Here is a 26563-nt window from a genome sequence, read left to right as displayed (position 1 = left end):
ATATTTATTGAGGGGACGAGTTGATCTTATAAAAATTTTTCAGGCTCTGATGTATTGCAAATTGAATTACAAATGATTCATTAAAAACTTTTACCAAATCATTATCTAATTTCCATAAATTTGACTTGATTTTTTATTCTATAAATTTTTATATTATGATTGGGTGTATGACTTAAAAATGCGGATAAATTCATAACAGAATTCATTCAACATTTGATTAATTACATTTTTGTTAATTCAAATCTAATACAAATTGAATTAGACTTTTTTTCATCATTCTGTTTGGTTTTTGTTTAGCTTTTAATCATTTACAAAATGACTTAAGTATTTTTGCAATAGATTTAAATGAAAATTTAATCATTTCATATATTTTTAAAGCTATTTTGTAATGGATTTGAATTAATGAATGAATTTTTTATTGAATTTGAATGATTCAATGAATAACTAATTCTATAAAGTATAAATTCTCAAGTGAATAAATTCAATACATTTGAAATAAAATGGAATTAAGCCTATGAATTAATTCATATTGAATTAATTTCGAAAATGGAATTAAGAGTTAATTCTTTCGAACTTTGGCCGAGAGTATTGTGTTGGTTTTCTTCAAATAGAGTTGTCTGATTCTAACTTGTGCAAAGCTTGACCCATTTAAACCATAAAATACAAGATTTTTTCCAATGTGAAGCCAAGAATGTAGCGAACATAGATTAAACAATATTACTACTCGGTTAACTCTCAAGCATTCTCGATCTACATATATAAATTTTCTGAATTCCGGGATAGAACCATGGGTTGTTTTAATTTATTCACCACAAATAATATGTCCAGACACCCTGTGTTTATATATATATTTAAAAGGTCCTATTTGCTACAATTATTTCTATTTTAAGAATAAGTCCGTAATTAAACATTAAATTGCTTTGACTACCATTTCAGATGCCAGTGCAGCTCAAGACACCGGCGAACAAGGCAACGAATGGAATCGTACACAGAATCAAAACAGTGCCAGCGGCGACGGTGGACGCGTAGGCGTCGGATCGGCCAACACAAACGTTATCGATATGCAAAATGCTGGAAAAATAAAATTCGATCCACCCAAAGTCCCAGTGATATTTGTTTTAGGCGGCCCAGGTAGTGGCAAAGTGACCCACTGCGACACATTTATGCAGGAGCGCCGTGGGGTAACACACATCAATATGATGGATCTCTTACAACAATATGCCATGGGGAACGGTAATATTAACATACTTTTTAACCTTAATCAAGTAACATGTAACCATTTAAATGGCATTTCAATTTGTCCCTTAGATATGCAAGATTTTTCCCAATTATCTTCAAAAACTGTAACCGAAGTTTTAATGTTAGAAATGAAAATGGCTCCAGCTGCCAAAGCATACCTAATCTCAGGATATCCACGTTCAATGCGAGATGTAGTCGAGTATTCCGAAAAGGTAAAGTTTCCACTAAATTGTATTAAACATTTATATTTAAGCAACGAAACTTTTCATATGTATGTTTTAAGAAGGGTGGTCCCCTCTAAGTTTATAAGTTTTGTCGTGTCCTTTAGATATTCGAAACAATACAAAAAATACATATTTGTTTTAATGCCCAAAGAAAAACACAATTGACACAAAAAACTCAAAAAAAAAAACAAAAAGCAAAAACAATGGAAAACATTGAAATGTAAAAAGGTAAAAAACGTTCTCCCACCGGCTTTGTAGTTACAATAGGAACTCGACGTAGTCTCTATTCAATTATTTACACAATAAATTGTAATCAAGTTTCAGTGGCACAGTTGTTTCCAAAATCTCTAGTGGTGTTTTGCCACCAGATCTCCCCCACCTATTGAACTCTACGACTATGTTTAACATTAGTTTTGGTCTTTGGTTTGTAGTCGTCGTCGTTGTCATTGTCGTCGTTTTAAAAGTTTCTCTTGGTGTTTGTTTGTTGAAGAACATTCAAACTGGTGAATTAATTAAAATGTTTAATTATTAATGAAGCATTCATCATTAATAACCAACCAACTAAACTGAACTGAACTGGCCCTGAGAAGGACGGACAATTGACGGTCTTTTTGGGTGAATAAACAATTAATCCTGTTCATAAACAATTCTCAACTCTACTAAATACCTACTTTGCATATTCGGTGAGTGGTGGTCAGATTGTTCGTATTCTGTACCTTCTCAAAAATAGTTTTTGTTTTTCTTTGTTTTTATGTGTAACACTGTCACCAGTTTAAATTTCCAGTGGGCGTTTCTTTGACATTTTCATAAACTGTGGGAAAACTACCAAGAAGTTTTCCTTTCAAAACTGATATTTTACATTTCAAATATTTATGAATTTAAAGAATTTTAAAGCAGAATTTCAAAGACCAATACGAGTACTTTGTCAAGGTCGAGTTTTATAAAAAAAAACTATTTTGCTCACTCCTTTTATTTGGCTTTAAATAAACTAGTTTTTTATATATAGGGTGTCCCAAAATATATGCAAGATTTAAATACTAAACACAGTTTTTCATTCCGTTTGTAATTTCTACATTTTTCATTTGCGACCTCACAAAGCATATATATTCTGGATCGTTATAGATAGCGAAGTTGATATATGTAGCCATGTCCATTTGTCCGTCTGACCGTCTGTATGATCAAATCAATAGCCCCCAAATAACTTATATACATGATTCATACATCATTTAAAATCGAGAAAATCTCCACACAGTTTTTATACCCTCCATCACCATAAGTGGTGAATGAGGGTATATATAAGTTTGTCATTCCGTGTGTAACATTGAGAAATATTCATCTGAGACCCAACAAAGTTGATCCTTATGAAATTGTAAGTTGATTGAGCCATGTCCGTCTGTCTGTCCGTCTGTGTAAAACACGCTCACGTCCAAACTACGCAAACAAGCTTAGTAGAGTTGCAAGAAAAATGTTTATTATTGTACTAAGCAGTTTGGTATTGAAAATCAGCGAAATCGGTACAGTGGAACCAAAGTTAATATAGATAATTTTCACATATTTTCATTTTTGTAAATATATTGCAGCTAATATCATAAAATTTTGCACTCGTTACTTTTATGATAAAAGGAGTAACTCTGGTGAAAATTATAAGAATCGGTCCATGATTTCTCCTTGGCCCCATACAAATTTCTTCCCGAAATATGGTCTATAAATGCCTACAGAATAGGAATATCCATAGAAAATTCAGCAAAAATAAGTTTCGTGGCAAAAAAAATTATATTGCAAAATTTTTCGTGGATCGGCCCTTATTTGACCATAGAACACTTTCGAAAATCTCTTAAATAAACATAAATGTCTTATAAATGTCGCTATCAAGTTGAAATTCGACATAAATAATTCCCATATACACCAAAATCGCTGTTCCTAATTCTATGAAGATCGGCCGATAATTGGTTATAGCTACCATATAAGGACCACTTCCGAAAAACACAATAACCTACATTAATATCTTAAAAATATCAATATCAAAACAAAATTTCATACAGATCCGTAATTTATATTTAGAAATCATACTACAGGATTTTGTGAATATCGGTCCATATTTGACCATAGCTCCCATATAAGGTCCACTTCCAAAAATCAGTTAAGTACTCATAAATCTCTTATAAATACCTTTATCATGCTAAAATTCGACAAAAATATTACTCATATACATAGATATCACTGTACCAAATTTTATGCATATTGGCCATAGCTAAAAAATATTTAAAACATATCGATATCAAAATGAAATTACGCACATATCAGTAATTTGTATCCAGTAATCATACTTCTGGATTTTGTGAATATCGGTCCATATTTAACCATAGCTCCCATATAAGGTCCACTCCCGAAAATCACTAAAATCCTCATAAATTTCTTACAAATATAGTTATCAGGTTGAAATTCGAAACAAATTTATTCAATATATACAAAAATCGATGTACCAAATTTTATGATGATAGGTCCATAATTGGTCATAGCCTCCATATAAGAACCACTTCAGGAAGACACATTAACCTGCACAAATATCCAAAAAAAATCTATACTGAACCAAAATTTTACACCGATCAGTAATTTGTATCCAAGAATCGTACTACAAGATTTTTTAAATATAGGTCCATAATTCGGCATAGCTCCCATATAAGGTCCACTCTTGTTAATAGCGTTGTTTATATGAAATTCTACAAAAATAGCCCCCAAATACTTAGGACCATAATAGGTCATAGTATCCATATATTGAACCAAAATAGTACACAGATCAGTAATTTGTATTCAAAAATCATAATACTGAATTTTGTGAATATTGGTCCATAATTGGTCACAGCTCTCATATAAATACATAAAAAACACGTTAAAATAGGTCATAGCTCCCACATAAGTTCCACAACCAAATATTTTGAAATTTGTCTAAATATATTTGTATACTCTGTTTTGTTTATACTCTGTTTCTTCACTTGAGGTTAAAATGGAAATATGTTGATCCAAACGTATTAACTAATTATTAAGTATATAAATTGTTAAATTTCATACGTTCTAATAGGAATTTCAGTTATATATTGCTGAATTAGATACAATTTTTTGTACATTTGAAATAAAATATCTTCTGCGTAAACTAGTCTTTCTAACAATTGTTTTATTATTTCAGTTGTTATACCATCATATTTAGGTGGAGGGTATTTAAGATTCGGCACGGCCGAATATAGTACTCTTACTTGTTTTAACTTTTGTTTACCTAAAACTTTTATTTTAATTTATAATTTGGAGAAGGTATATAAGATTCGCCACAGCCGAATATAGCACTTCTACTTGTTTTCTTTCGATTTTTTATTGAATCTTAAGCCGTGTGTCCACTACCAAGTTTTCTAGCGGAAGTTGCTTCCAGAAGTAAGTTGCAGAATATTTTGACGTGTAATCACGTATTAGAAGTCGACTTCCAGAAGTCAGGGCTTGCCGAAGAAGTCTGGTAAACGGATCGTGGTTTTCTCTTCTGTTTTCAGTTTTGTTTTGAGTTTTTTTTTTTGGAAGAATAATTAAAAGCCGGCCTGTTGGAAGTATAGTCAATCTCTTTTTAGGAGGTATAGTCAACCTGCTTTTGAATACTTGTTTGAATTAAAGATAAAATGTATTTAAACTGTATCATTGCACTTTCTCAGAAAATGCACCCAATTTCTCACCCAAGTCCTTATTTTTGTTTGTTATTTTTAATTTGTTGTTTCTTTAATTAAATATGCTGCGATGGCAGCTGCCAAACTTATTTTGTTACAAGACATTTTTATACTGTCATTCGTGAAAAATGCAAACTGTACTGCAAGCTGTACTCACATTGTGTGGAAATACGTCTGCAATTTCTTGCAGCAAGTTCGTCGTAATAACTTCTACAAACTACTTCTGGAAGCAGTCTTTCACAAGTTAAAGCAAATACCTGCAGAAGTTCTTCCGCAAGTGACTTGCTAGTGGACACACGGCTTTAAACTACATAGGATAGGATTATGTATGGTATAGCACATCGGCCATGTCAAAATTTGACATTACGATGTTTTTTGACAAACACGTGTGGGTTTTCCGAACCCCAAATGCGACAATTTTGACGATTTTATTTTTGCAAAAAGCGGGACAATTTTAAAAATAGGTGAAAAATGGCGGGATTTTCAAAACTTACGCGGGACAAAAGATAATAAATTATACCTCAATAGGGTTTTTAATTTCACGGACTTTTTTGATTCCCGGGAATCGGGAAATTTTTTCTACAATCCCTATTCCCGAAATATATAATGATACTGTAAATTAGGAATATTATAGCCAAATTTCATATACAAACTTAGTGTTATAATTATTAAATATAGAGCTTCGAATTAATTAATAAAATTTGAGCTTAATTCACTAAAATCTTAATCCGTAATTAAAAAATGTTAGCGTTTCATTTCATAAATCCATTCCTAATATTTAATTGTTTAGATTCATTCTAAAGCCTTTGTTTAAACTGAATTAATTTTAAAGTTAATTAATAACGGAATTTATTCAAACTTTCAATGATTAAATTTTTGTTAAATCAAATCATTTTCAAAATTAATTTAAAAAATTGTCTTAAACCTTTTTGTACTAGATTTTAATTGAAGAAAAATTTAAGCATTTAATCAATTTTTGAAGCTATTTTGTTATGGATTTGAAGAAGAAATTTAAATATTAATATTTATTTGGGGTAAAAAAAACAGAGTTCTAACTTGTTTTTTCTGTGTATTTGTCAGTTTTTAATTCCCGGGATTCCCGACTAAAAATCCCGGGAATCGGGTAGTGAAAAATTGCCAAAATTCCCGGGAAATTTGTACCGGGAATTGCCGGGGTAAAAACACTATACCTCAACTATCTTAAGACGAGCGGAGTTCACTATTAAGTGCGAATGGTCTTGCATCATTGCAAATGCAAATGTATTACGGTATAATTGATGAAGCAAAACTTCCCAACCACTTTATTTTAAGTGGGTTTTAACCTTCGCTTTACCAAATGTTTTTTATGTTCATGGTTTACCAATACCCACCCGGGTGACACTACACTTCTATAAATATATGCGACGAACGAAATTTTAAAAAATTGAAAAAACCTTATAAAAAGTTTAAAATGTTTCTATTAAATTCTATAAAACTCTAAAATTTGTTCACTGAGTACAAATTTCATTTAAATCGAAACAAAATTAAAAAAAATATTAATCCAATAAAAACGATGTGGTCACCCGGGTGGGTATTGGTAAAGCGAAGGTTAACAGGTACTGCAGCATTTCGGACCTAAAAAATGTCTTTCAACGTGTTTCAGTTCAATTCGAATTTTCCTGCTTTTGGATGAATCCTGCTTCCTGTAAACGTTTTGAAATTGCTGACTGAGTAGCTCCTAATGATTTCGCAAGCTCTGGTTGAGTTTGACAACTATCTTCATTGAGTAACGCCTCCAATTCTTGGGTATTTCAGTCACGGACAACCAGCCAGAAGATGGAAATAATGTTTTTTAATTATTCTGAGTCGATTGATCATTAAGAAATAATGATCAATCGACTGAATAAATATTTGCTCACGGGAAATACATACATAACAGTTCCACTTAATTGTTTGAATTTTTTTATACATTTTCAACACAATTATGTTCTTTAAAACTAGATATGAAATAAGATTTGGAAAATCAAAAAAGCGGGAATTACGAATCCCGCGAAAATCGGGACATTTGGCAACCCTAGTATCTACACAATTTTGCTCCAAATAAGTTTTATATATTCTGAATTCATGTCACCTAATTTTATGATGATCGGTCTATAATTAGTCATACCTCCGATATAAGGCCCGCTTCCGAAAATCACTTTAACGCGCAAAATTCGACATAAATATCTTCCATATAGATATAAATCTCACGTCCTAATTTCGTGGCGATCGGCCCATAATTAGTCACAGCTCCCATATAAGGCCCGCTTTCGAAAATCTCTTTAACGAGCATAAATCTCTTAAAAATGTTGGTATAAACATAAAATTCAACATAGTTAACTTTAATATGGACATAAATCACACTACTTAATTCCATGGCGATAGGTTCATAATTAGTCATAGGTCCCATATAATGCCGTCTTCCGAAAATCACTCACGAATATATATTATTGATATTTTAAAAGAAAAATGTTTTTGCTCATTTACTTAGTCGGGCTTGACCGACCATACTTTCTTACTTGTTTTTAATTGAATCATAACCTACATAGGATACGATTATGTATGGAATACTCACTAGTTTGTCAACATTTCACATTACCATGATGCCTCCTATCCAAAATCCTCACCCACACCATTTGTTTTTTGACAATCACGATTTCACTGTAACGATGTGCAATTGACACATCATTGGTTTCAACGTGCGAGTGATAGTTTAAGCGGTTAATAAGTGGTGAATTTGACACGGAAAACAAAGATCGCCCAGGCCAGCCAATATAGTCTGAAGGCCAAGAATTGGAGGCATTATTACACGAAGATTGTTGTAAAACTCAAAGAAAGCTTGCAAAATAATTGGAAGCTACTGAAGCAGCAATTTCAAAACAGCAGGATTCGTCCAAAAACAATATACATAATTGGTTACCATAGGAATTGAAGCCAAGATACATTGAAATACGATTTTGCATGTCCGAAATGATGCTTGAAGGCTATAAAAGAAAATCATTACTTGCGATTCGGCCAAACAGCCGAATTGACACCAAGGTCAAATATCCATGCCAATAAGCTAATGCTCTGTATTTGGTAGGAGCAAAATGGTCCTATCTATTATAAGCTACTGAAATTCTATGGAATTCATGTCTGGTTATTGCGGAGGAGTCGAGAGAATGTGGGGAACATGATGCACTTCCCATATTCGGACGTCATGGACTGTGTGTTTGGGGTCATTGTACTGTTGATAACAGAAATATTCCAAAGCTTTTACTTTAGAGCACATTGTAGTAGGTTTTCTTTTAAAATATTAAGGTACACTGTTTTGTCCATTTCCAATTTAGTGTACAACAGTACAATGACCCCAAACACATAACCCATGACGTCCGAATAAGAATAGTGCATCATGTCCCCCACATTCTCCCGACTCCTCCGCAATCACCTGACATGAATCACATAGAACATCTGTGGGATAAATTTGCCAAACATGTAGGAAAGCACCATATTATTAGTAAGACTCGAATTAAAGAATTCCTGTTACAAGAATAGCAAAATATTGGAGCTGACGTCACCAAAAATTGGTCGATTCAATGCCAGGACGATTAAAAAGATAGGCTACTCCACAAAATATTAAACTATAAAAAAAACGATTTTCCTATTAAAAATTAGAAACTGTGTGAATATTTTTGTCCCCTTAAAATCGAATTTCGAAACATTAGTTAAATATTTTTTCTGAAATGTGCCAACTTATGTTTAGTTTTTCCATATATTTCAATAAGTTATACGTAAATAAATATTTTTTTGAAACCCGTACGAAAGTTGTGGCCTTCGTTTAAAAAATATGGATGATTAAAGATAAATCTGTATGCTGTGTGAATATTTAATATTTGTGAATATATTACTGTATGTTTTCGTTCACTTTTTAAATACAAATTTAAAATTCCTAGACCTTTTTTTAATTTTCCGTTTTTTTAAATTCGAAATGACGATTTTTTTTTATCGGGATATTGACGATATTTTTTTCGTTTAAGCACTATTGGACCCACTTGAGCACAAATTTATACATCAATTTGATATACACTAGTGACGAAAATCTACCAATATCACAAAACTTACTTAATTTAAAGAATGAAATTTATTATTTATGGCCCTCCTTTCGGAAGGCCTATGAAAAAATTTTTTTTAGACTCATTAGAGTGCTCCTCTCCACGGAAATCTTTAGTAAAAGGCGAAAGATTTATTCGACAACTGAAGAGAAGCCAGAGTAAAGAATCCAGTCACAAACTCAACATAATATACAAAACAAAAGATAAACTAAATGAGAATTTTAAGCTAATAAATATTCTCCACAAGAAAACGTGTAAAAAAAAACACACACACGAAATTAAAAAAAACAACCACCATTATATACTGCAAACAAGAACAAAAAATTGTCATGTACAAATAAAAGCAGGGATGGAATGTTTATATCACTATGAAATGTATTAGTAAATGAAGAAAAATATGTAAGTGTTAATTTTTTTCAAATATGTAATTGTTTTAAAACGGGTTTTTATTTTAATGAACGTATTTAATTTTTTTAAATTTTTACAAAAAATTTAATAGATTTATACATTTTACAAATTTATTATCTCAGTCAGATGCAATTAAGTAAATATACATTAATATATAATAGCACTGTTTATTAATTTAATTAACAAAATAAATCATAATATTTCTAAGGTAATATTTGATCATTTTGAATTTTATTATCATATCCATCACCTTTTGAGAGCAATTTTAGTGACAATAAAAACGTTAAAAATAAAAAACAAAACATAAGAAAATATGTCAAGTTGTCAATATATCAAAATACATAAAAGTATTTGAAAATGTAGCCCTTGTACTCCATGTTTTCGAGAATTACTGGCCTTAAATCACAAACAATGTTGGCCTCAAAGGCTTTAATTGTTGATGGTTTATTAGCAACAATCGCACGACCTTGGAGGCCAATTGACCGGTACTGATCATAAATGCCAAAAAGTGGGCGCAGTGTGACAGTTCGTTTGACAGAACTAAAGAAAGAGTCATTTTCATTCAAAGGCTTTTATTTGAATGGAAATATAAATATAATTCAATTAATTTTATAAAGCTATTTTGTAAGCGATTTGAATTAAAGAAAACTTGAATGATTTAATATAAATTAATTCTGTTGGGAATTAATTACAAAGCATTGAAGTACTAAGGAATTACGCCAATAAATTAAATCGTAATGAACACTTCAATGAAATGGTAAAAAGATAAAATTTAATTTCAAAATTTATGTAATTAAGAATTAATTCTTTCGCACACTTGATCATTTCATACTTTCATAAGCACAAAATAGAGGATATAGAACTCCCATCGTTGTTCGTACCAGTTGGTGTTGCCAAATGACACAATTTTTGCGGGATTGTCCCGCTTATTCTAGATTTTCCGAATCTAATACATCATATCTAGTTATTAAAAAACAGTAGATTTTAAACTAACTTAATTTAAAAACTAGTTCTTGGGTAACTTCGTGTACTTACAAATGTTCCGCAGTTATTTTCAACCCATGTTAAATTTCAATACTACTAAAAACTAATGGATCTTAAGGATCAATCGATCCGAAATTTATTACAAATTGTATCGTAAATGTCTGATTTTAAAATAGTTCATTGTGTTCTTATATTTTTAAACAGGCAATATATTATAAACAATGTAATACTATGTTCACATTTGCAGAGTTAATCATCTCAAACTTGATTAAGCTCTAATCACTTCAAAATCGAGATGATTATCCATACATTTAAATGATTTGTTAATCACTTCAAATTGACATGATTAAATCTAAATCACTTCATTAATCACGTAGAATCAACTGAACATACCTCAAACTGATGATGATGTAGCATCGGCCACTTTGTAGTGTAGTACCGATAAATAAATTTTGACAGAAGTTTTTTTTTCCTTAAAAAACCTTAAATAATTCATCAATGTTCACAATTTCATAATTAAAAAGTTTAAAATAATCTGCTGATATCTTTAATAAAGTATTTATTTCCATATTTAATGCCTTAAAGAAATATAAATTTGTTTGTTGTTTTTTATTTGTCAACTTAATCATCTCAAATGTAATGTGAACGGCTTTGATTAACTTAATCAAAATTTTGCTTAAACGCGTTTAAAAGCCCAAGTGTGAACATAGCATAAGAGGTAACGATAATGATACTTTTGATTACCTCGGTAATGAGTTATTTATATTTTTTATTTTTCGTAAAGATCAGGACTTTTATTTGTGGACTTGCTAAATAAATGACAAAAATTCATCGGTTGAAAATAACGCTTTAATATTAAATTAATAACTGATTGAATTTTACAAAAAAATATCGAAAATTTTTCAAAAAATCAGCCTATTTTCAATTTTATTTCTCAAAATAAATATAAATTTTAAAAAACGATTGTAAGAAAATCTTCATTGTCAGACAAAAAATTAATCTGCCAACAAAAATTGTCAGTTCACACGATTGTCAGATTTTTGTATGGCAAAAATAGCTAGACCGTTTGCTAGACATTGCCCGAACTGTCAAAACATTTTAGACAAACAATTTGAAATTGTTCATCAGTGCTTTAGTCTGACCTTTTTCTTCTGAATGTTTCCAAATTGCAATTGAAAGAAGTGCGGAGATTTACCCATTTTCTTTTGCATTCGTTCAAAATTACCTGCATGGCGACCTCTTGCCATAAAAATATCTTTGGGAAGTTTATACTCAGCGCAACCAGCTTCGCCGTGCCTCTACTTCCACAAACCTATTTTTTATGTATTAAATATCTCTGGCAGCTCTGATTACACAGGGCTACAAAATCGAAAAAATTCTATGGATAGATTTTTTTTATTCCGATATTGAAGTATACTTAAAAATGTTCAAATTTACATAACCGGTTTAATCCGGTTATATATATAGCATATTAATCGGCTCAGTAGTTTCGGAGTTATAATAACAAATTGAAGCAAAAATATATTTTTTACGTGAAAATAGCAAATTTTTGTGTTTTAAAAAACTCATGAAAAATCGAAAACGGCAGAACTTGTTCAGGTTTACTTCTTTTCCGCAAAGCTGCATATAATAGCAGCAAAATGAGATATCGAAGATAAAAATCGATTGATTCTTTTCGAATTTATTCACAATTAAGTAAATTCGCTCATTTTCACAAAATTTAACTTTTTTTGTTTGATATACATACATAATATTGACTAGTTAATGTTCTTCTTTCGATTGATTGAATGTTAAAAACATTTTCCCCATGCTATGTACAAATTTTTACGTATATATATTGCGTTTTAATCGGCTCAGTAGTTTCGGAGTTATAATAAGAAATTGAAGCAAAAAATATATTTTTTATGTAAAAATATCCAATTTTTTTGTTTTAAAGAAATCATAAAAAATCGAAAACGAAAGCTTATAGCTTTGCGACAAAGTAATAAACCTGAACAAGTTCTGCCGTTTTCGATTTTTCATGTGTTTTTTAAAACACAAAAATTTGCTATTTATTTTTTGCTTAAATTTTAACATTTTTAAGTTTTCCTCAATATCGGAATAATCGTTTTTGAGTTATCATAAATTATGTGGAGAAACATCTAAAAAAATTCACAATTTTAGAAAGACCTATTTTTAAAAAAAAATCTATCCATAGAATTGAAAAATTTTACCATTTTTGTACTTATGTAGGTAATGACGCATCAAATCTATATAGTGGTTAGTGAAGCCTTTTTTTTTTGCTGTTGACCTGTGTTATTTGCAATAAAAAACTCTTGTTAAACAGTGATGTGTAGAATAAATTAATCTTACCAATTGTGGTACTTTCATTCTGATAGACAAAACAGGTTGGAAAATTATCAACTTCTCCTCAATTAGCGTACGAGAAGACATTTGGTATAATTTTGTGTTTAACATATTGTTTGAATGTTCTGTTTTCTGGTATAAAAAATAAATTAAAATATATATGTACATAGGTACTATTTTTAGTTCAATTAGTACCTGAGAAAACAATTTTAGTTTCATAAATTTTGCCATTAATTTATTTTATTCAGAAATAATTGTTATGAATTCTGTATTTTATTCTGCTAATATCGAAATTAAGTACATACATTCCAATTATCATCAAAATGTACCATAAAAACCTTATACCAACCATGTTGATTCGTCATCATTCCAAATATTGCACAAACAAACATACAAACCTCTGTATTCAAACAGTGAGTGGCTGGCTAAAATCAACATTATCAACCAAACACACATGTTGCTCATAGGCGCACAACAAAAACAATTCATACAAATGCAAAAAAAAAAGCAAAGATTTTAGTGCTCTAGTGTGGCGTTACTAAGGGGTTGTTGTTGTTTTATTATTGTTCATTTCATTCGTCTACATTTTCTGTAGAATATATTTATTATTTTCACGATATAATTCTCATTTAGTTTATTGTTTTATCGGCATAAGTAACTTTAGTTTGTGTTGGTAAAGTTATCGCTTCTCGGCCTTATGGCTAAGATCAAAGTGTAGTATCTGTTCTTATCAGCTTAACATCTGATAGATCCTCCATCGGAGGACAACAAATGTTAAACTGATTTTTGGAAATAGATGGGATGTTTAGGGGCTTGCTCCACTCCTGTCGCGGGTTGGCCCGGTATTGCAGTACCGCCGGGATTTCGGCCCAAATTAAAGATAAATTTCATAATATTAGTTATATGCTGGATTCTTCAGAATCTGGTCTAGAAATGAGGCGTTAATTATCGTATGGACTATATCGCGCCATAGTTCAAAATTAAGTTCAGCGTTGTCAACTATTTTTAACCAAACCGCGCTAAAAATTAGATTTTAATAAGAAATCACTCAAGGTGAGTGCGTCCCGGCAACAAATACAACAATGCAAAAACAACAGGCAATTTGTTTTTGTTAAAATGTACATTAAATGTCAAAATCAAGGCGAATTAAAATATTACTATGTTATTTACAATAACAAATGTAAACATAAACAAAGTTTGACATATAGTGTACATAAAACCACAGCGAATTAAGAAACAGCTGATTTTATGCACTCACCTTGTTAATACGCCTTGAAATCACTAAAAATAATATTAATTAAATTCAACTTGATGTTTTTTTAATTCTGGCACAATAATACATTTTACATTAAAATCAGCGTTGCCACTCATAAAATATTTTTCCTACCAAAACATCCAAAACCTACCAAATTTTAAATATTTGTGAAATGCTATTTGGATTCCTTTCAAAATTAATAGTTAAATTAAAATTATATTATTGCTGCTATAGCATGGTAGAACCAACCAGGTACAATTATTAGGGAGAGTTTTCAATATTTACCCCTACAACGTCAAATAACGCATTTACTCTAATCACTTTTTATTTTCTTTTCTCAATGTTTTGCACGTTATATTAAAACTAACACATATTTATTTGGAAAAAATTTAATTTGAATTGAATATTTTAGGAAAAAAAGTAAATACACAAAAATTTGTTTAATTATTTTTTTTTGTCTTAGACATTTCGTTTTGTTTTTTTCTAATTTTCTTTTGTTTGACGTTATAGGGAATGTATAATTGAGAACGTACTTTCTAATAATTGTACCTTGCTTATTCTGCTATGCTGCTATAGCATTACCCTGAGGATGAATATTATTTAATTACACTACAATCATAATTATGTAACATCTAAAAATTGTGTGTGAATCGTTTTATAATTGACCATAAGCCCCATATAAGGCCCATTTCTAAAACTTATTTTAAGGAGCATAAAACTCCTAAAAGTGTTGGTATGCCGACAAAATTCAACACAAATAAGTTTAATGGCGATCGGTACATAATTGGTAATAGCTGCCCACTTCTGAAAATCACTCACGAAAATAAATTATTGAAATTTTAAAAGAAAAATGTTTTTTCTCACTACTTATTACTTCTTTTAACATGACTACAATTTAAATAATATGTGTTATAATTTTGAAATATTTTATGTATAATACGTTAACAGTTTTAGTATTGCAAGGCCTTTGGCATTTTTTGAACTGAACACTACTAAATACGTACACATTTACTTGAATAAACTAAAAATTTCATATTCATATTTTATAAATAATTTTATTTTTGGATTAACATAGTTTTTTTGTTAAGTTTTTTTGTTAATTTGTTCTTAAAAATACATATTCAAAAAACCTACCAAAATGCGACAAAAATCGGAACAAACCAACCAAACTACCAAAAGTCAATTTGTTAACTTAAAACTACCAACTTTGGTCCAATTGGACCAAAGCGGCAACGCTGATTAAAATACTATTTTTATGTTAAATATTTCAGTTAAATTTTTCATATTTTAAACTATGTTTAGTGTAGAAGAAATTTTGAAAATTCCCTATAATGATTGAATAAAATACTTGCTAAGATTTTTTGGAAGTATGTAAACATTTATTTAATGAAATTTTATGCAGAATTCTTCTATCCACCAAAATGATTTCGTCTTATATTTCACTGGCATAATTTTAAATTTTTAAGATTGTTTTCCATTTTGTCAAAATGAAAACAATACAAGGAAAACGCGCTGGTTTAGCGCTTTTTTCAAGAAATGCGACTTTTTGTTGTTAAAAAGCACTAAATATAGTGCGAAAAGCGCTAAATTGATAACGCTGATAAAGTTTTTTTTCATTATGGCACTAGTTTATGAAATAGTTAAAGAATTTTATTCTCATTTTGTTATTGAACATGAATTAAAATTTTTAGAATTTTAATCATTGTGTGGAAACAACGAAATTAATTTATGTAATTTTTGGAAAACAATTACTGAAATAAAATGGGAAACCTAGTGCGTATTCGCGGACTACTTTTGAAAGAAATTAAAATAAGTAAAGAAGATCCAGATATTCAATTCTGTTGTATGTGTTTTATTTAAATTTAGAAAAAACGTCTAATTGCGATTTGACGATTGACGCTATATTATAAATAAATTGAGATTCTCTTTTTGATTTTAGTGATCAATGACTTATTTATAAGCTCCAATTTTAAGAAATCGTTTTTGATATAGTAGATTATTATGAAATATTTGTTCGTTATTATTTCTTGCAATTTTGTTACTAAGATCGTGATAATTTTTTGTAGTACAAAGATTTAGTTAAATATTACAGAATTGAAAAATGCCAGAAAAAAGGTAATTTAGTTGATTTACTATAACCAACTGTTAAATTTGGAAAAATGTCAGTAATGATTTGTATCTCAAGCGAGGATGTAGCAGACTTAGCTTGTATAGAATCAACAATGGATGCACAGCAATACTTAGACATTTTAAAGACCCATTTCATAACCAGTGCTAGGAAATTCGGGTTCACGAGAGACAACAAACCACAATTTAAATTTTATCAGGACAACGATCCTAAGCATATTGTTTTTTTATAAGGGAGGAAAACTTATAGATACACCTGCACAATACCTCGACTTAAACCCCATTGCGAATTTGAGGGTGTTTTTGAAGAGAAAAAGTAGCTAAACGCCAGTCAAAACTGCAATAATGGAAGAGTGGCAGAATATGATCTAAAATAGTTGGTTAATTAGGAGGTCATACCAAATATTAAACGTCTGAAAAAATGTTTTTATAGACCGCTTAATACAAAATAAACACATATCCTAATTTTTGTGAAAAGAGTTAATTGACATTACAAAATGTGAACAAAATTAGTTTTTATCATGGTAGAACAATCAAGGTACAATTATTAGAAAGTACGTTCTCAATTATAATTTCCCTAAAATGTCATTTACATACAGAAAGAAAGAAAACAAAACAATTAAAATAAACGTCAAAAATAAAATAATATATGTGCAGATTTTAAACAATATTAAACAATTTTCATTTTTATATTTAATTAATTACAAAAATGTTTATAAAATGCATTGTTTGTAAATGTTCATTTGAACAAAAATATGTTAAATTTGTCCAGTAGATAAAATAAAAGTTTGGAGTGATGCATGTGGAGTAAATCTGAAGAAAGACTCCAAAATTTGTATGCATCATTTTAAAATCAAGAAAAATGTTTTTTAACGGTTACAAAAGCAAATCCATTTTGTATATAATTGTGCCCCTAGTAATTGTTTGTGTTTAAATCTAACTTAAGGTCAAAATAACAATATAAATAATGAATTAATTTATGAAGATGATTTTGAAACTCCATCAAAAATCCCACCATCTTTAACGGTCTCAAGTAAGAAGAAATACTGAACATGATGTGACTAAATTTTGAATTTAAAAAGGCCTGTTTGCAAATTAGTGAAACCAAATTCTTAATGAAGCTAATGAACTGACATGTGTCTTAGACACCCAACTTGATTCTTTTGAAGAAGATGCTTTGGAATATGTAGCTGGATACATAATACAGAAACTTCATCTTTCAAATTGTAAATCAAAAATTAACGAAGAAGGCTTCACATGGGTTGATCAAGTATCTAAAGTTTGTATTTTAATATGATGAATTGAATTTTAAGGTCTGAATTAATAGTTAGCAAAATATTTATAAAGTCAATTTGCATTTATAAAAAATTTGTGTATCAATAAAACTGATTATATTTTAAAAACAACTAACCTTCAAATGACAAAATCAAGAGCAATGATTTTAGTAATACTTTTTTTGACATTGAATGTAAAATTCGCTCTGAAATTAAACCTTTATAAGTTAATATTAAAATATGGAAACCGCATACAGTCACGTTCTACTGTATAGGTGCGAATTTTGTGCAGGTTCTACTATATTTAAATTGTAAACAAAATATTTTTAAACTAAAATCATTCTGTATTTTATTTTGATTTGTTTCTTACATTTCTGTAGTTTGACATAACAAGGTAAATAATTGACAACTCTCCCTAATAATTGTAGCTGGTTGATTCTGCCATGGTTTTTATTACATTTTTTATTTGTTTTGAACTGAATTGGTCTTATTTTTTGCTTAAGATTTTAGAAGATACATATGTACACTGATGGACAAAATTCATTTCCCTTTAGGATGTGTAAAGGACCGCCACACTACGTATTTGTAAATTAGGTTAATTTAAAAAGACTTGTTTTAACTGAAGTATAATAAAAATGAATTATTGTTTTTGTTGAAAAAATAAAATTTTGTGTTTCAATTATATTTATAACGTGGTAGTCCTTTAAACATTCTAGAGGGAAATGGCGGTGACTTTTGTCCATCAGTGTATGTACATACAGTGGTGGCCAGTAATTTAAAACAAAAATTGTTTGCTAAATTCCACGTGATTGTCAATTATTTTTTCAAATATTTCCACAAATATGTATGCATGAGGACTGTTTTAACACACAAGTGTGTTTTATTCGACTGTGTCAATTCATACATATTCACCACGAACACATAAAATTTTTCTACAACTTGACCAAAAAACGTTTTTAAATAAACATATTTTCTCACATTTATATCATTATATTTTTATTATTAAAAAATATTCGGACCAAATTTCGTATTTTTAGTTCCATTAGTTTCGGTCATATTATGTTATTAACAGCGGATGTTCGCTGAGGTGGGTCAACGTATTTCCACATATCTTTGTCCATATATGTTTTACCGATTTTTCCAAACATTTTTCAGAAACTAGAAACATTAATAATAAATTTCATACCCTTAGAGGTCCTTTTATTTTGGCTCTATCGCACTTAAAATTCAGTTGATGAAAAAAATTAAAGTATTTGTCTTAAATTGGTGGCCACCACTGTACATAAAGCCATGGTAGAATCAACCAGGCACAATTATTAGGGAGAGTTGTCAATATTTACCCCTACAACGTCAAGCTATGGATGTTATACTTTATATATTCATTTGATTTGTGAGCGTTTTTAGATATTTTGAGCGTTAAACTTACAATTTCAAATTTTTATTTCATAAAATATAATTTTCTTAATTTTTTTCACAAATAAACTTTTCAATTAAATTTAATTTATTTTTTTCTTAGACTTTTCATTTTGATATTTTTTATTTTCTTTTGTTTGACATTTTAGGGAAATTATTATTAAGAACATACTTTATAATAATTGATTCTGCCATGTTAAATAGCACTCTGGACATACTGAAAATTTTAATTTTTATGTGTTCGTGTACTTAAATAAAAATTCCTATTATAACAACTTTCAACATATGTACTTTTAACATGTGTACATGAAAGTGGTGGTTGTTTATAATTCGAATTTCTATTCATTTCACATTGCTACTTATGCATGTTATTTTGGTGGTGTTTTTAGAAATATTTCCTATCACAACATTCTACACCGCATTCAAAACATTTTCTTTGCTATAATTCTCATTTAGTTTATGTTACAAATGATATAAGTAGTTTAGTTTGAGCTGAGAAAAGCATACTTACCTGGCGTAGGGGTAAACCGTGATCATGAAGGCGGTTCCCCCGGAGTGAGGCTTGATCATTGCACTTTACGATTGAGTTGACCTCCGCGATTATTCCTAATGTGAATAACTCGTGCGTAAAATTTTTGGTAGCCGGGAATGGCGTTCGCGCCGTCCCGACATTTAATAATACATTTCAATAATTTTTATTAGTTATGCGTTTTTCTTAAATAAGAATTAATAAGTTTTTTGGACGAGTGCTCGAACATTTTTGTTTTATCTTTATTTTAAAATTTAATATTGTGTTCAATTTTGTTGTTGTCAATTTTTTAATTTCAAATAACACTGAACTCAAGAAAAAACGCATATTTTTCGTAAAAGAAGCTCCAAAAATAGATATTACTTTTTTAATACAAAGTATTATGTCAAAGTACAATTTTGATGATAATTAATCAAACTGCATACAAATCTTTCCGACCATCATAGTAGAACTAAAAAAGTTGTTTTAAAATTAACGAATACTTATGTATTTGATAAAATAAAATTTATAATAGAAAAGTTGATTTATAAAAATGTTTAAATAGTCCCCAAAAACAATTGCTATCATAAAGAATAATTAATTATTGTTCTTTTGTTTATAAATATTTTTTGAAATACGAAGAATCCTTCGTGAGGTAATTTTTCAAAATATTCAAAGACTTTATTAAAGTTAATTTATAAAAATGGTTAAATTGTGATATAAATCTTTAGTATAGTTAATATTACAAATGAATTAGCACAACATTTTAATGTAATCATGTCTAAAATTGCGTTTATTTTCATAGTATAGCAAAATTCATGATGTGTACAATTTCATAAAATTAAAAATTTAGGGTAGAACTAGAGGCGTAACTCTCTCCCAAAATTTTATGGCAGACACAAACACATTGATTTACTTCAAATTGTATGAACAAAAAGTAGAAGCATTTTCTTTTGCAATATATTTTAATATTAGAGATTCGAATACTTAATATTCATTAGGTTTTTGAATGTAAGGTGAACGGAATATTGTCCAGACGAGTAATTCAAAAACTTGTGGAGTGGAATCTTATACCTAAAGAAGGATCTTATAAATATCCTAATTGTCATCCATTGCTATTAGTATGTTGGCAATGCTTCTCATTTATTTCCCCTTTTTCGTTTTTAGTGTTGCTTTCAATTAGGATAAAATATTCGTTAATTTTCTTTTTTTCACTGATTGTTTTTAGTAATAATAAATTTTTGAAGATAACAACTAATTTTTAGAGAAAAAATGTATATCTGATTCTAGTAAATTTATATTAAGCTAAAATGTATTAATGTACAAACTTTTTTATATAGTTTATTTCAATTATTATTAAAAGTATTCGAATGACGAATATTCTGTGATAAAATAAACATACACTGTTATATAATTTATTTTATTAATTTGTTTTTATTGACATTTTGTCAAATTTTAACAAAATTTAATGAATTTCTATGTGGAAACACACAGTTATAATTCCGGAGTGGGTATATTAGATTGTGTGGATCTTCTTCCACAATATTTACACATTTTATTACTATATAGCGTTGCAGGTTAAAAGTAAATGACAAAAATTCCAATCAAACTCACTTGTGAACCTCATGTAGTTCACTGCCGGAGGAATATCAAACAAAATCATATACTATTAAGCTTGAGGTCCACACCACGCGTTTTCGCGTCAAAGCGTTGCGTGCATTTCATACCTTCTTCGCATTCTACGCTTCAAGTTACATGCGATGCTTTTTAAGCGTCAATTTTTTGTTTTATTATTAAAAAAACTTCGCGTTTTCTGCAGCTTTTATTTATTTTTTCACCATTAAACTTGTTTTAATTTATTAAAATTGAAAAATACACATTAAAAAAAGAATATAAATTGTCAAAATCAGCTGACATGTTCGTGCGCCGCTTGTGACGCTTATAAAAGTAGAAAGTAGATCTACTTTAAGCATTCTACGCGTCATGGCATTCTACGCTTTTGTACTTGTAACTTGCAGCGTACAAATATATTCATTGTACTTTTTTGACAGCCGCGTAGAATGCGAGAAAGCGTAAAACGCGTGGTGTGGACCTCCAGCTTTAAAATGGAACTTATTCGCCAGCGGAGTGGAAATTGTGTTTAGCAATTGCAATAGTATCGTCTGTTATTCCAAATTTATCTTTAAAATCCTCCTTTTTAAGATAAAAAGAATTCCTTAAAATAGGTTTAAAGTAGGGTTGAACCATTATTAAATTTCATATATTTAACAATGGTTTACTACAGGTGTTTTAAGCTAATTTTCGTTTTTGGATATACTTTTATCGAATTTAGCTTAACAACGGTTAGTAAGCCTGTTGTAAGTTTTTTTGCATAAGACTGTAAATCTTTATTATGACCCGAATGAACAACCTCTGACATTACTTTTTAATTAAAACATAAATTCAAGCTTGTCGGCTTTAATTGAATGGGGTAATGTCATTATATTCAGAATAAATTTTGTCAAAATAGAAAAAGTTGATTTAGAATATTCCCGTTTTATTTAAGTACGTAATTTATTTACAAAAATTAATTTAAATCTAAAAATTTTAATTGACAAAATTCAAAATATTAATATTGCTTTTCATATTCACCAACAAAATGAGAAAATTCTTTAAATATTTTATAAAATAGTACCATATTTTCATAATGCAGAAAATCATCATTTTCGAGAAAGAAATCGTAAAATCGTCAAATTGCTATTTTTGAAACCAAAAATCGTCAAATCTGGCAGCTATGGACACAACATGCTGCCTAATATTTAATATAAGTATAAAACAGAATTTCCATCGACTTGTACAAAAAACTTAGTAAATCTCATTTAAAAAAAAAATTACCAACTAATAAAAATTATTGAAATGTATTATTAAAAGTCGGGACGGCGCGAACGCCATTCCCGGCTACCAAAAATTTTACGCACGAGTTATTCACATTAGGAATAATCGCGGAGGTCAACTCAATCGTAAAGTGCAATGATCAAGCCTCACTCCGGGGGAACCGCCTTCATGATCACGGTTTACCCCTACGCCAGGTAAGTATGCTTTTCTCAGCCCAAACTAAACTACTTATATCATTTGTAACATAAACTAAATGAGAATTATAGCAATGCAGATGTATTGAATGCGGTGTAGAACATCGTGGTAGGAAAAAAACACCACCAAAATAACATAAACAACCACCACTTTCATGTACAAATGTTACGAGTATGATGAAAGTTGTTATAGTTAGTACTTTGCTACATATTGGTAGAAGATGCAAAAATGAAGACTCATAACTAAAAACATATGTAGATTAGTGGTTAGGAAGTTGGACTACAATTCCTAAGATTGTGAGTTCCAGTCCAGAGATTTTTGTTTATCAACTGATTATGTTTATTTGAGGAAAATAAATTCTAAAGTACTGAATAACTTTAAATATTATATATGTATGTAGGATTGAATTTAAAAGATTTCAATTTCCTCCTCTAAAACAAACGTCATGTTAAAGTGACAGATCCCTTTCACATAATGGGTTACTGTATATTATTTTGCTACAGACTTGTTTTAATTTTCTAAGAAATTATGCATTAATATATTTTCGTTGTTAAATTCCAGATCCAAGTTGTGAATGGTGTTATCCTGATATCGTGGCGTCAGTCGGTGTTACAGAAACAAATCGATTATGGTGCCAAATTAGGTCATGTTGTACTCTCCTTAGCCAAAATGGAATTAGATAATTTCTTTAAAAATGTCATGCCAGTAGCTGATTATTTTGATCAAAGTGATATGTTAATAGCGGTAAGTAATTCATTTGCATTTTTTTCTATAAAGTTTGATCAAAATTAAAGTATTTTTATTTATTTTTTAATTTGAATTAATTTCCAGGTGAATGGTGAGAGAGCGCCGTCTGAAGTGTACAAAGATTTCCGTACGGCTGTGCTTGACATACTGAGTACATTGGAAAATCAGGAGGCCATTCTTAATGGAGTAACAGGTATGGGCAGAGGGATTAATGATATACCCGGCAGTATAGTTAGCGTAGATACGGCACCTAGTCAAGCACAGAATATTCCAGGGATCTCTAATCATAACGCTGCTCCAATTTCAACAGTTTTATCACAGCATCAGCAACAACAGCCAGCCGCAGTGCCACAGATGTCGGAGGATCCCTCAAGAAATATAACCAATGCCGTGATCTCTCACATAGCCTCGAATGCGGCTCAGGCGGTGGCGCCAACGAGGCCACCTGATTTTATAACCCAACAGCCGTCACTGACAAATGCTGCCACCTCCATGAGCACGGACATGCATAGCTTGCCGCCGGTAATATGGGTTATTGGAGGACCAGGCAGCAACAAGGCCACATTGTGTATGAAAGCAGTTGGTTTAAATCCGGGTTGGGCTCATTTTAGGTAAGAGAAATACTTTCTATATTTTATATATGATTAGCTAATTTGTGTTAAATATTTATAGTGTGGGCCGTCTCTTGCGTTCGATTACCGATTCAGCACCACGTGCCAATACCGAAAGTTATGCCGTGAAAGAGGCATTAGCTGCCGGTGAAATGGCTCCAGAAAAAGCCCTTAATGTTATATTGGAAGCGAATTTAAAACAATTTACGGATAAAACTGGCATCATTATAGATGGTTTTCCAAGAAATATGCAGCAAGTTAAATATTTTGAAGATAAGGTAAGAGATTTTACTATAAAGTGAAATTATTTTCTAAATTTACATATTTAATCATACTCTGCAACTGAAGTGGTATAAGGCACGTTGTGTCAAGTCTGTTTTGATTATTAAGTTACTGATGCCAAATTATCCATAAAAAGTTTCTGTTTGCTGCGAATTTTGTGACGAAGTCATCATCAGTCCGTACTGCTTCGAAAACGAGGTTGAGGTTATGATTATAACTCGCCGAGGTTTCAAGAATTGGACCCAGCTGGACTGTGGTTATCAGTATCAACGTGAGCTCTAGATATCAATGCTAACAAATTTGATTTGTCCAGAATTGTATAATATGGAAGACACTCGACGTGGTTTCAAGAATTGGTCATCAAGATCGTGCTCTTGGACCCAGCTGGACTTCATCTGGTGGAGTTTCCTTACTGCTATGAATTTAAAACTTATTCAGAATATTATAGTCCAGATAATTCTAAATATACTCAGACAGTTTTACTAAAATTGGAAAACGTTAAAGCTTAAATCGTTTCTAATTTAAAGATAGCGAAATGTTAATTATTCGTTGATTAAGGGCCTCCCTAATGTACATATAAGGAAAAACCTCGATTTTTGACTTATTTTAGACCTAGTATATCTGGATTACTAAGTCATTAATATAGACAATATGGATATCTAATGATAGATATTTCAGACATTTGCAATGACGTATATAAGACCATACATAGTAAGTTGGACCTACAATTGGTCAAAAACGGTAAAAATATTTTTTAACCCGAATTTTTTTGTTCACCAAAGGTTTCTTTTCGCTAAATATTAAAAAATTAAAAAAACCAAAAAAAATTTTTAAAATCAATTCGTAAAATTATTATTTCCAAAAAATTAAAAAACAACTTTGGAAAAAAAAAAAATTTTGTTGACCTAAAAATATTTAAAATTTTTATTTTTAAGTATAATTTGGTGAAGGGTATATAAGATTCGGCACAGCCGAATAAAGATCTCTTACTTGTTTACCCTAAAATTTACTATTGATAACTTAGAATAAAAAACACTCCGTCCATAAATGGCAGTTTCACATAAGTGAAAATGTATTTAATTTTTTATATTTTTCGCTTTTTTCAGTACAAACAACGTCCCCCCATTATATTATTGGATTGTTCCAAACTGCAACTAGGACGTGGTCGAATAGATGATACCGTGTCCTCATTTCGCCGTAGACTGGAACTATTTCGAGAACAAACTTTACCCATGCTTAAGGCCATGGACAATAGCAATCGTTTACAAATTGTAAGTTTTCTGAATAGAAAAGCAAAGTATAAAACTAAAATATATTCCATTACAGATCGATGGCGATACCGATAGTCCATCGGTTCAAAGAGAATTTGAGAAATCCATACGCAATCACATACAAAATCTCACAGGCAGCCAATTGAATCATGTACAGCGGCCGATGAGCAGACAGCCGCCACATGTGGATCAACAAACCGATGCCATACTACAGGATCTGGAGAATAATGTGCCTGGTGCAGTGCCAACAATAAGCCATCATGTTAGTCTCATGAATGGTCATATCAAAAATCGCAATACAAGTGCTAATAATCATTTGGCCAATAACAATAATCACAATAAAATCACCAGTCACATGAATGGTGATATTGGACAAACCGGACAGAGAATGGATTTCCGGCATATGCTAGAGGAAGCCGAACGTTATCCGGTGGATTCATACATGTAAAAATACAAAAGCAACAAACAGAAACCTAAAATAAACACGAAATTCTTTATAATAATTAGTTAAATAATTTAAAAAAAAATCATTTTGAATTAAAGAAATTGAATTACAACAAGAAGAAATGTTCGCTGTGACAAATGAATTTGTTGAGATTCGTTTGTGTTTACCTTATTTTGGTTGCCTCAATCGATTTTCAACAAATTTAGTTGCCACAACGCAACTGTTTTCTTGCAAACCAACAAAAGGGAAACAATTTTAAAATTAAGAAACAAAACATAAATTAATTTATATTAAGAAATTTAATTAATAATTAATTAAATACAAACAAACAAATACTTAAATAGCAAGTATTTCAATGGTTTTGAGCTTTAAAAGAAAATTTATATTTAAATATAATATATTTATTAATAAATACATATGTACTTAATAACAAAAATAGGCAAAATATTTTAGTTTTGTTTTTTTGAAAAACTTTATTTTTATGTTAAATACATACATATTTACTATAAATCACTCACACATTTAATGAATTTAATTATATTAAAAA

The 26563-nt window shown here is 30.0% G+C and overlaps 1 protein-coding gene and 4 non-coding genes across 5 annotated transcripts; 3 read left to right on the top strand and 2 right to left on the bottom strand.

Annotated features, from left to right (window-relative positions):
• Nucleotides 1–787: 787 nt before the first annotated feature.
• LOC135950760 (adenylate kinase isoenzyme 5) lies at nt 788–26050 on the top strand. Its single transcript, XM_065500291.1, has 8 exons — nt 788–791; nt 937–1233; nt 1309–1451; nt 23222–23404; nt 23492–24018; nt 24080–24296; nt 25407–25571; nt 25627–26050. The coding sequence occupies exons 1-8, from the start codon at nt 788–790 to the stop codon at nt 26017–26019; spliced, it is 1929 nt and encodes a 642-aa protein (XP_065356363.1). The 3' UTR covers nt 26020–26050.
• On the bottom strand, nt 9317–9438 carry LOC135952766 (U5 spliceosomal RNA). The gene has a single exon (XR_010576128.1). It is a non-coding gene; the product is annotated as a U5 spliceosomal RNA (small nuclear RNA).
• Nucleotides 13696–13892, top strand: LOC135952757 (U2 spliceosomal RNA). The gene has a single exon (XR_010576121.1). It is a non-coding gene; the product is annotated as a U2 spliceosomal RNA (small nuclear RNA).
• On the top strand, nt 19587–19753 carry LOC135952737 (U1 spliceosomal RNA). Its single transcript, XR_010576102.1, has one exon. It is a non-coding gene; the product is annotated as a U1 spliceosomal RNA (small nuclear RNA).
• On the bottom strand, nt 22501–22667 carry LOC135952736 (U1 spliceosomal RNA). The gene has a single exon (XR_010576101.1). It is a non-coding gene; the product is annotated as a U1 spliceosomal RNA (small nuclear RNA).
• Nucleotides 26051–26563: the final 513 nt, after the last annotated feature.

Source organism: Calliphora vicina, chromosome 2 (genome assembly GCF_958450345.1).
Source record: "Calliphora vicina chromosome 2, idCalVici1.1, whole genome shotgun sequence".
Taxonomy (NCBI): domain Eukaryota; kingdom Metazoa; phylum Arthropoda; class Insecta; order Diptera; family Calliphoridae; genus Calliphora; species Calliphora vicina.
The sequence above is the reverse complement of the archived record's forward strand: the minus strand, read 5'-3'. Positions and strand labels throughout refer to the sequence as shown.

What these genes read in the sequence shown, in the direction of transcription:
- LOC135950760 (XM_065500291.1), top strand. An exon ending in ACAATATGCCATGGGGAACG is followed by an intron (nt 1,234 to 1,308) that starts GTAATATTAACA and finishes TTTGTCCCTTAG; the next exon opens with ATATGCAAGATTTTTCCCAA. An exon ending in TAGTCGAGTATTCCGAAAAG is followed by an intron (nt 1,452 to 23,221) that starts GTAAAGTTTCCA and finishes GTTAAATTCCAG; the next exon opens with ATCCAAGTTGTGAATGGTGT.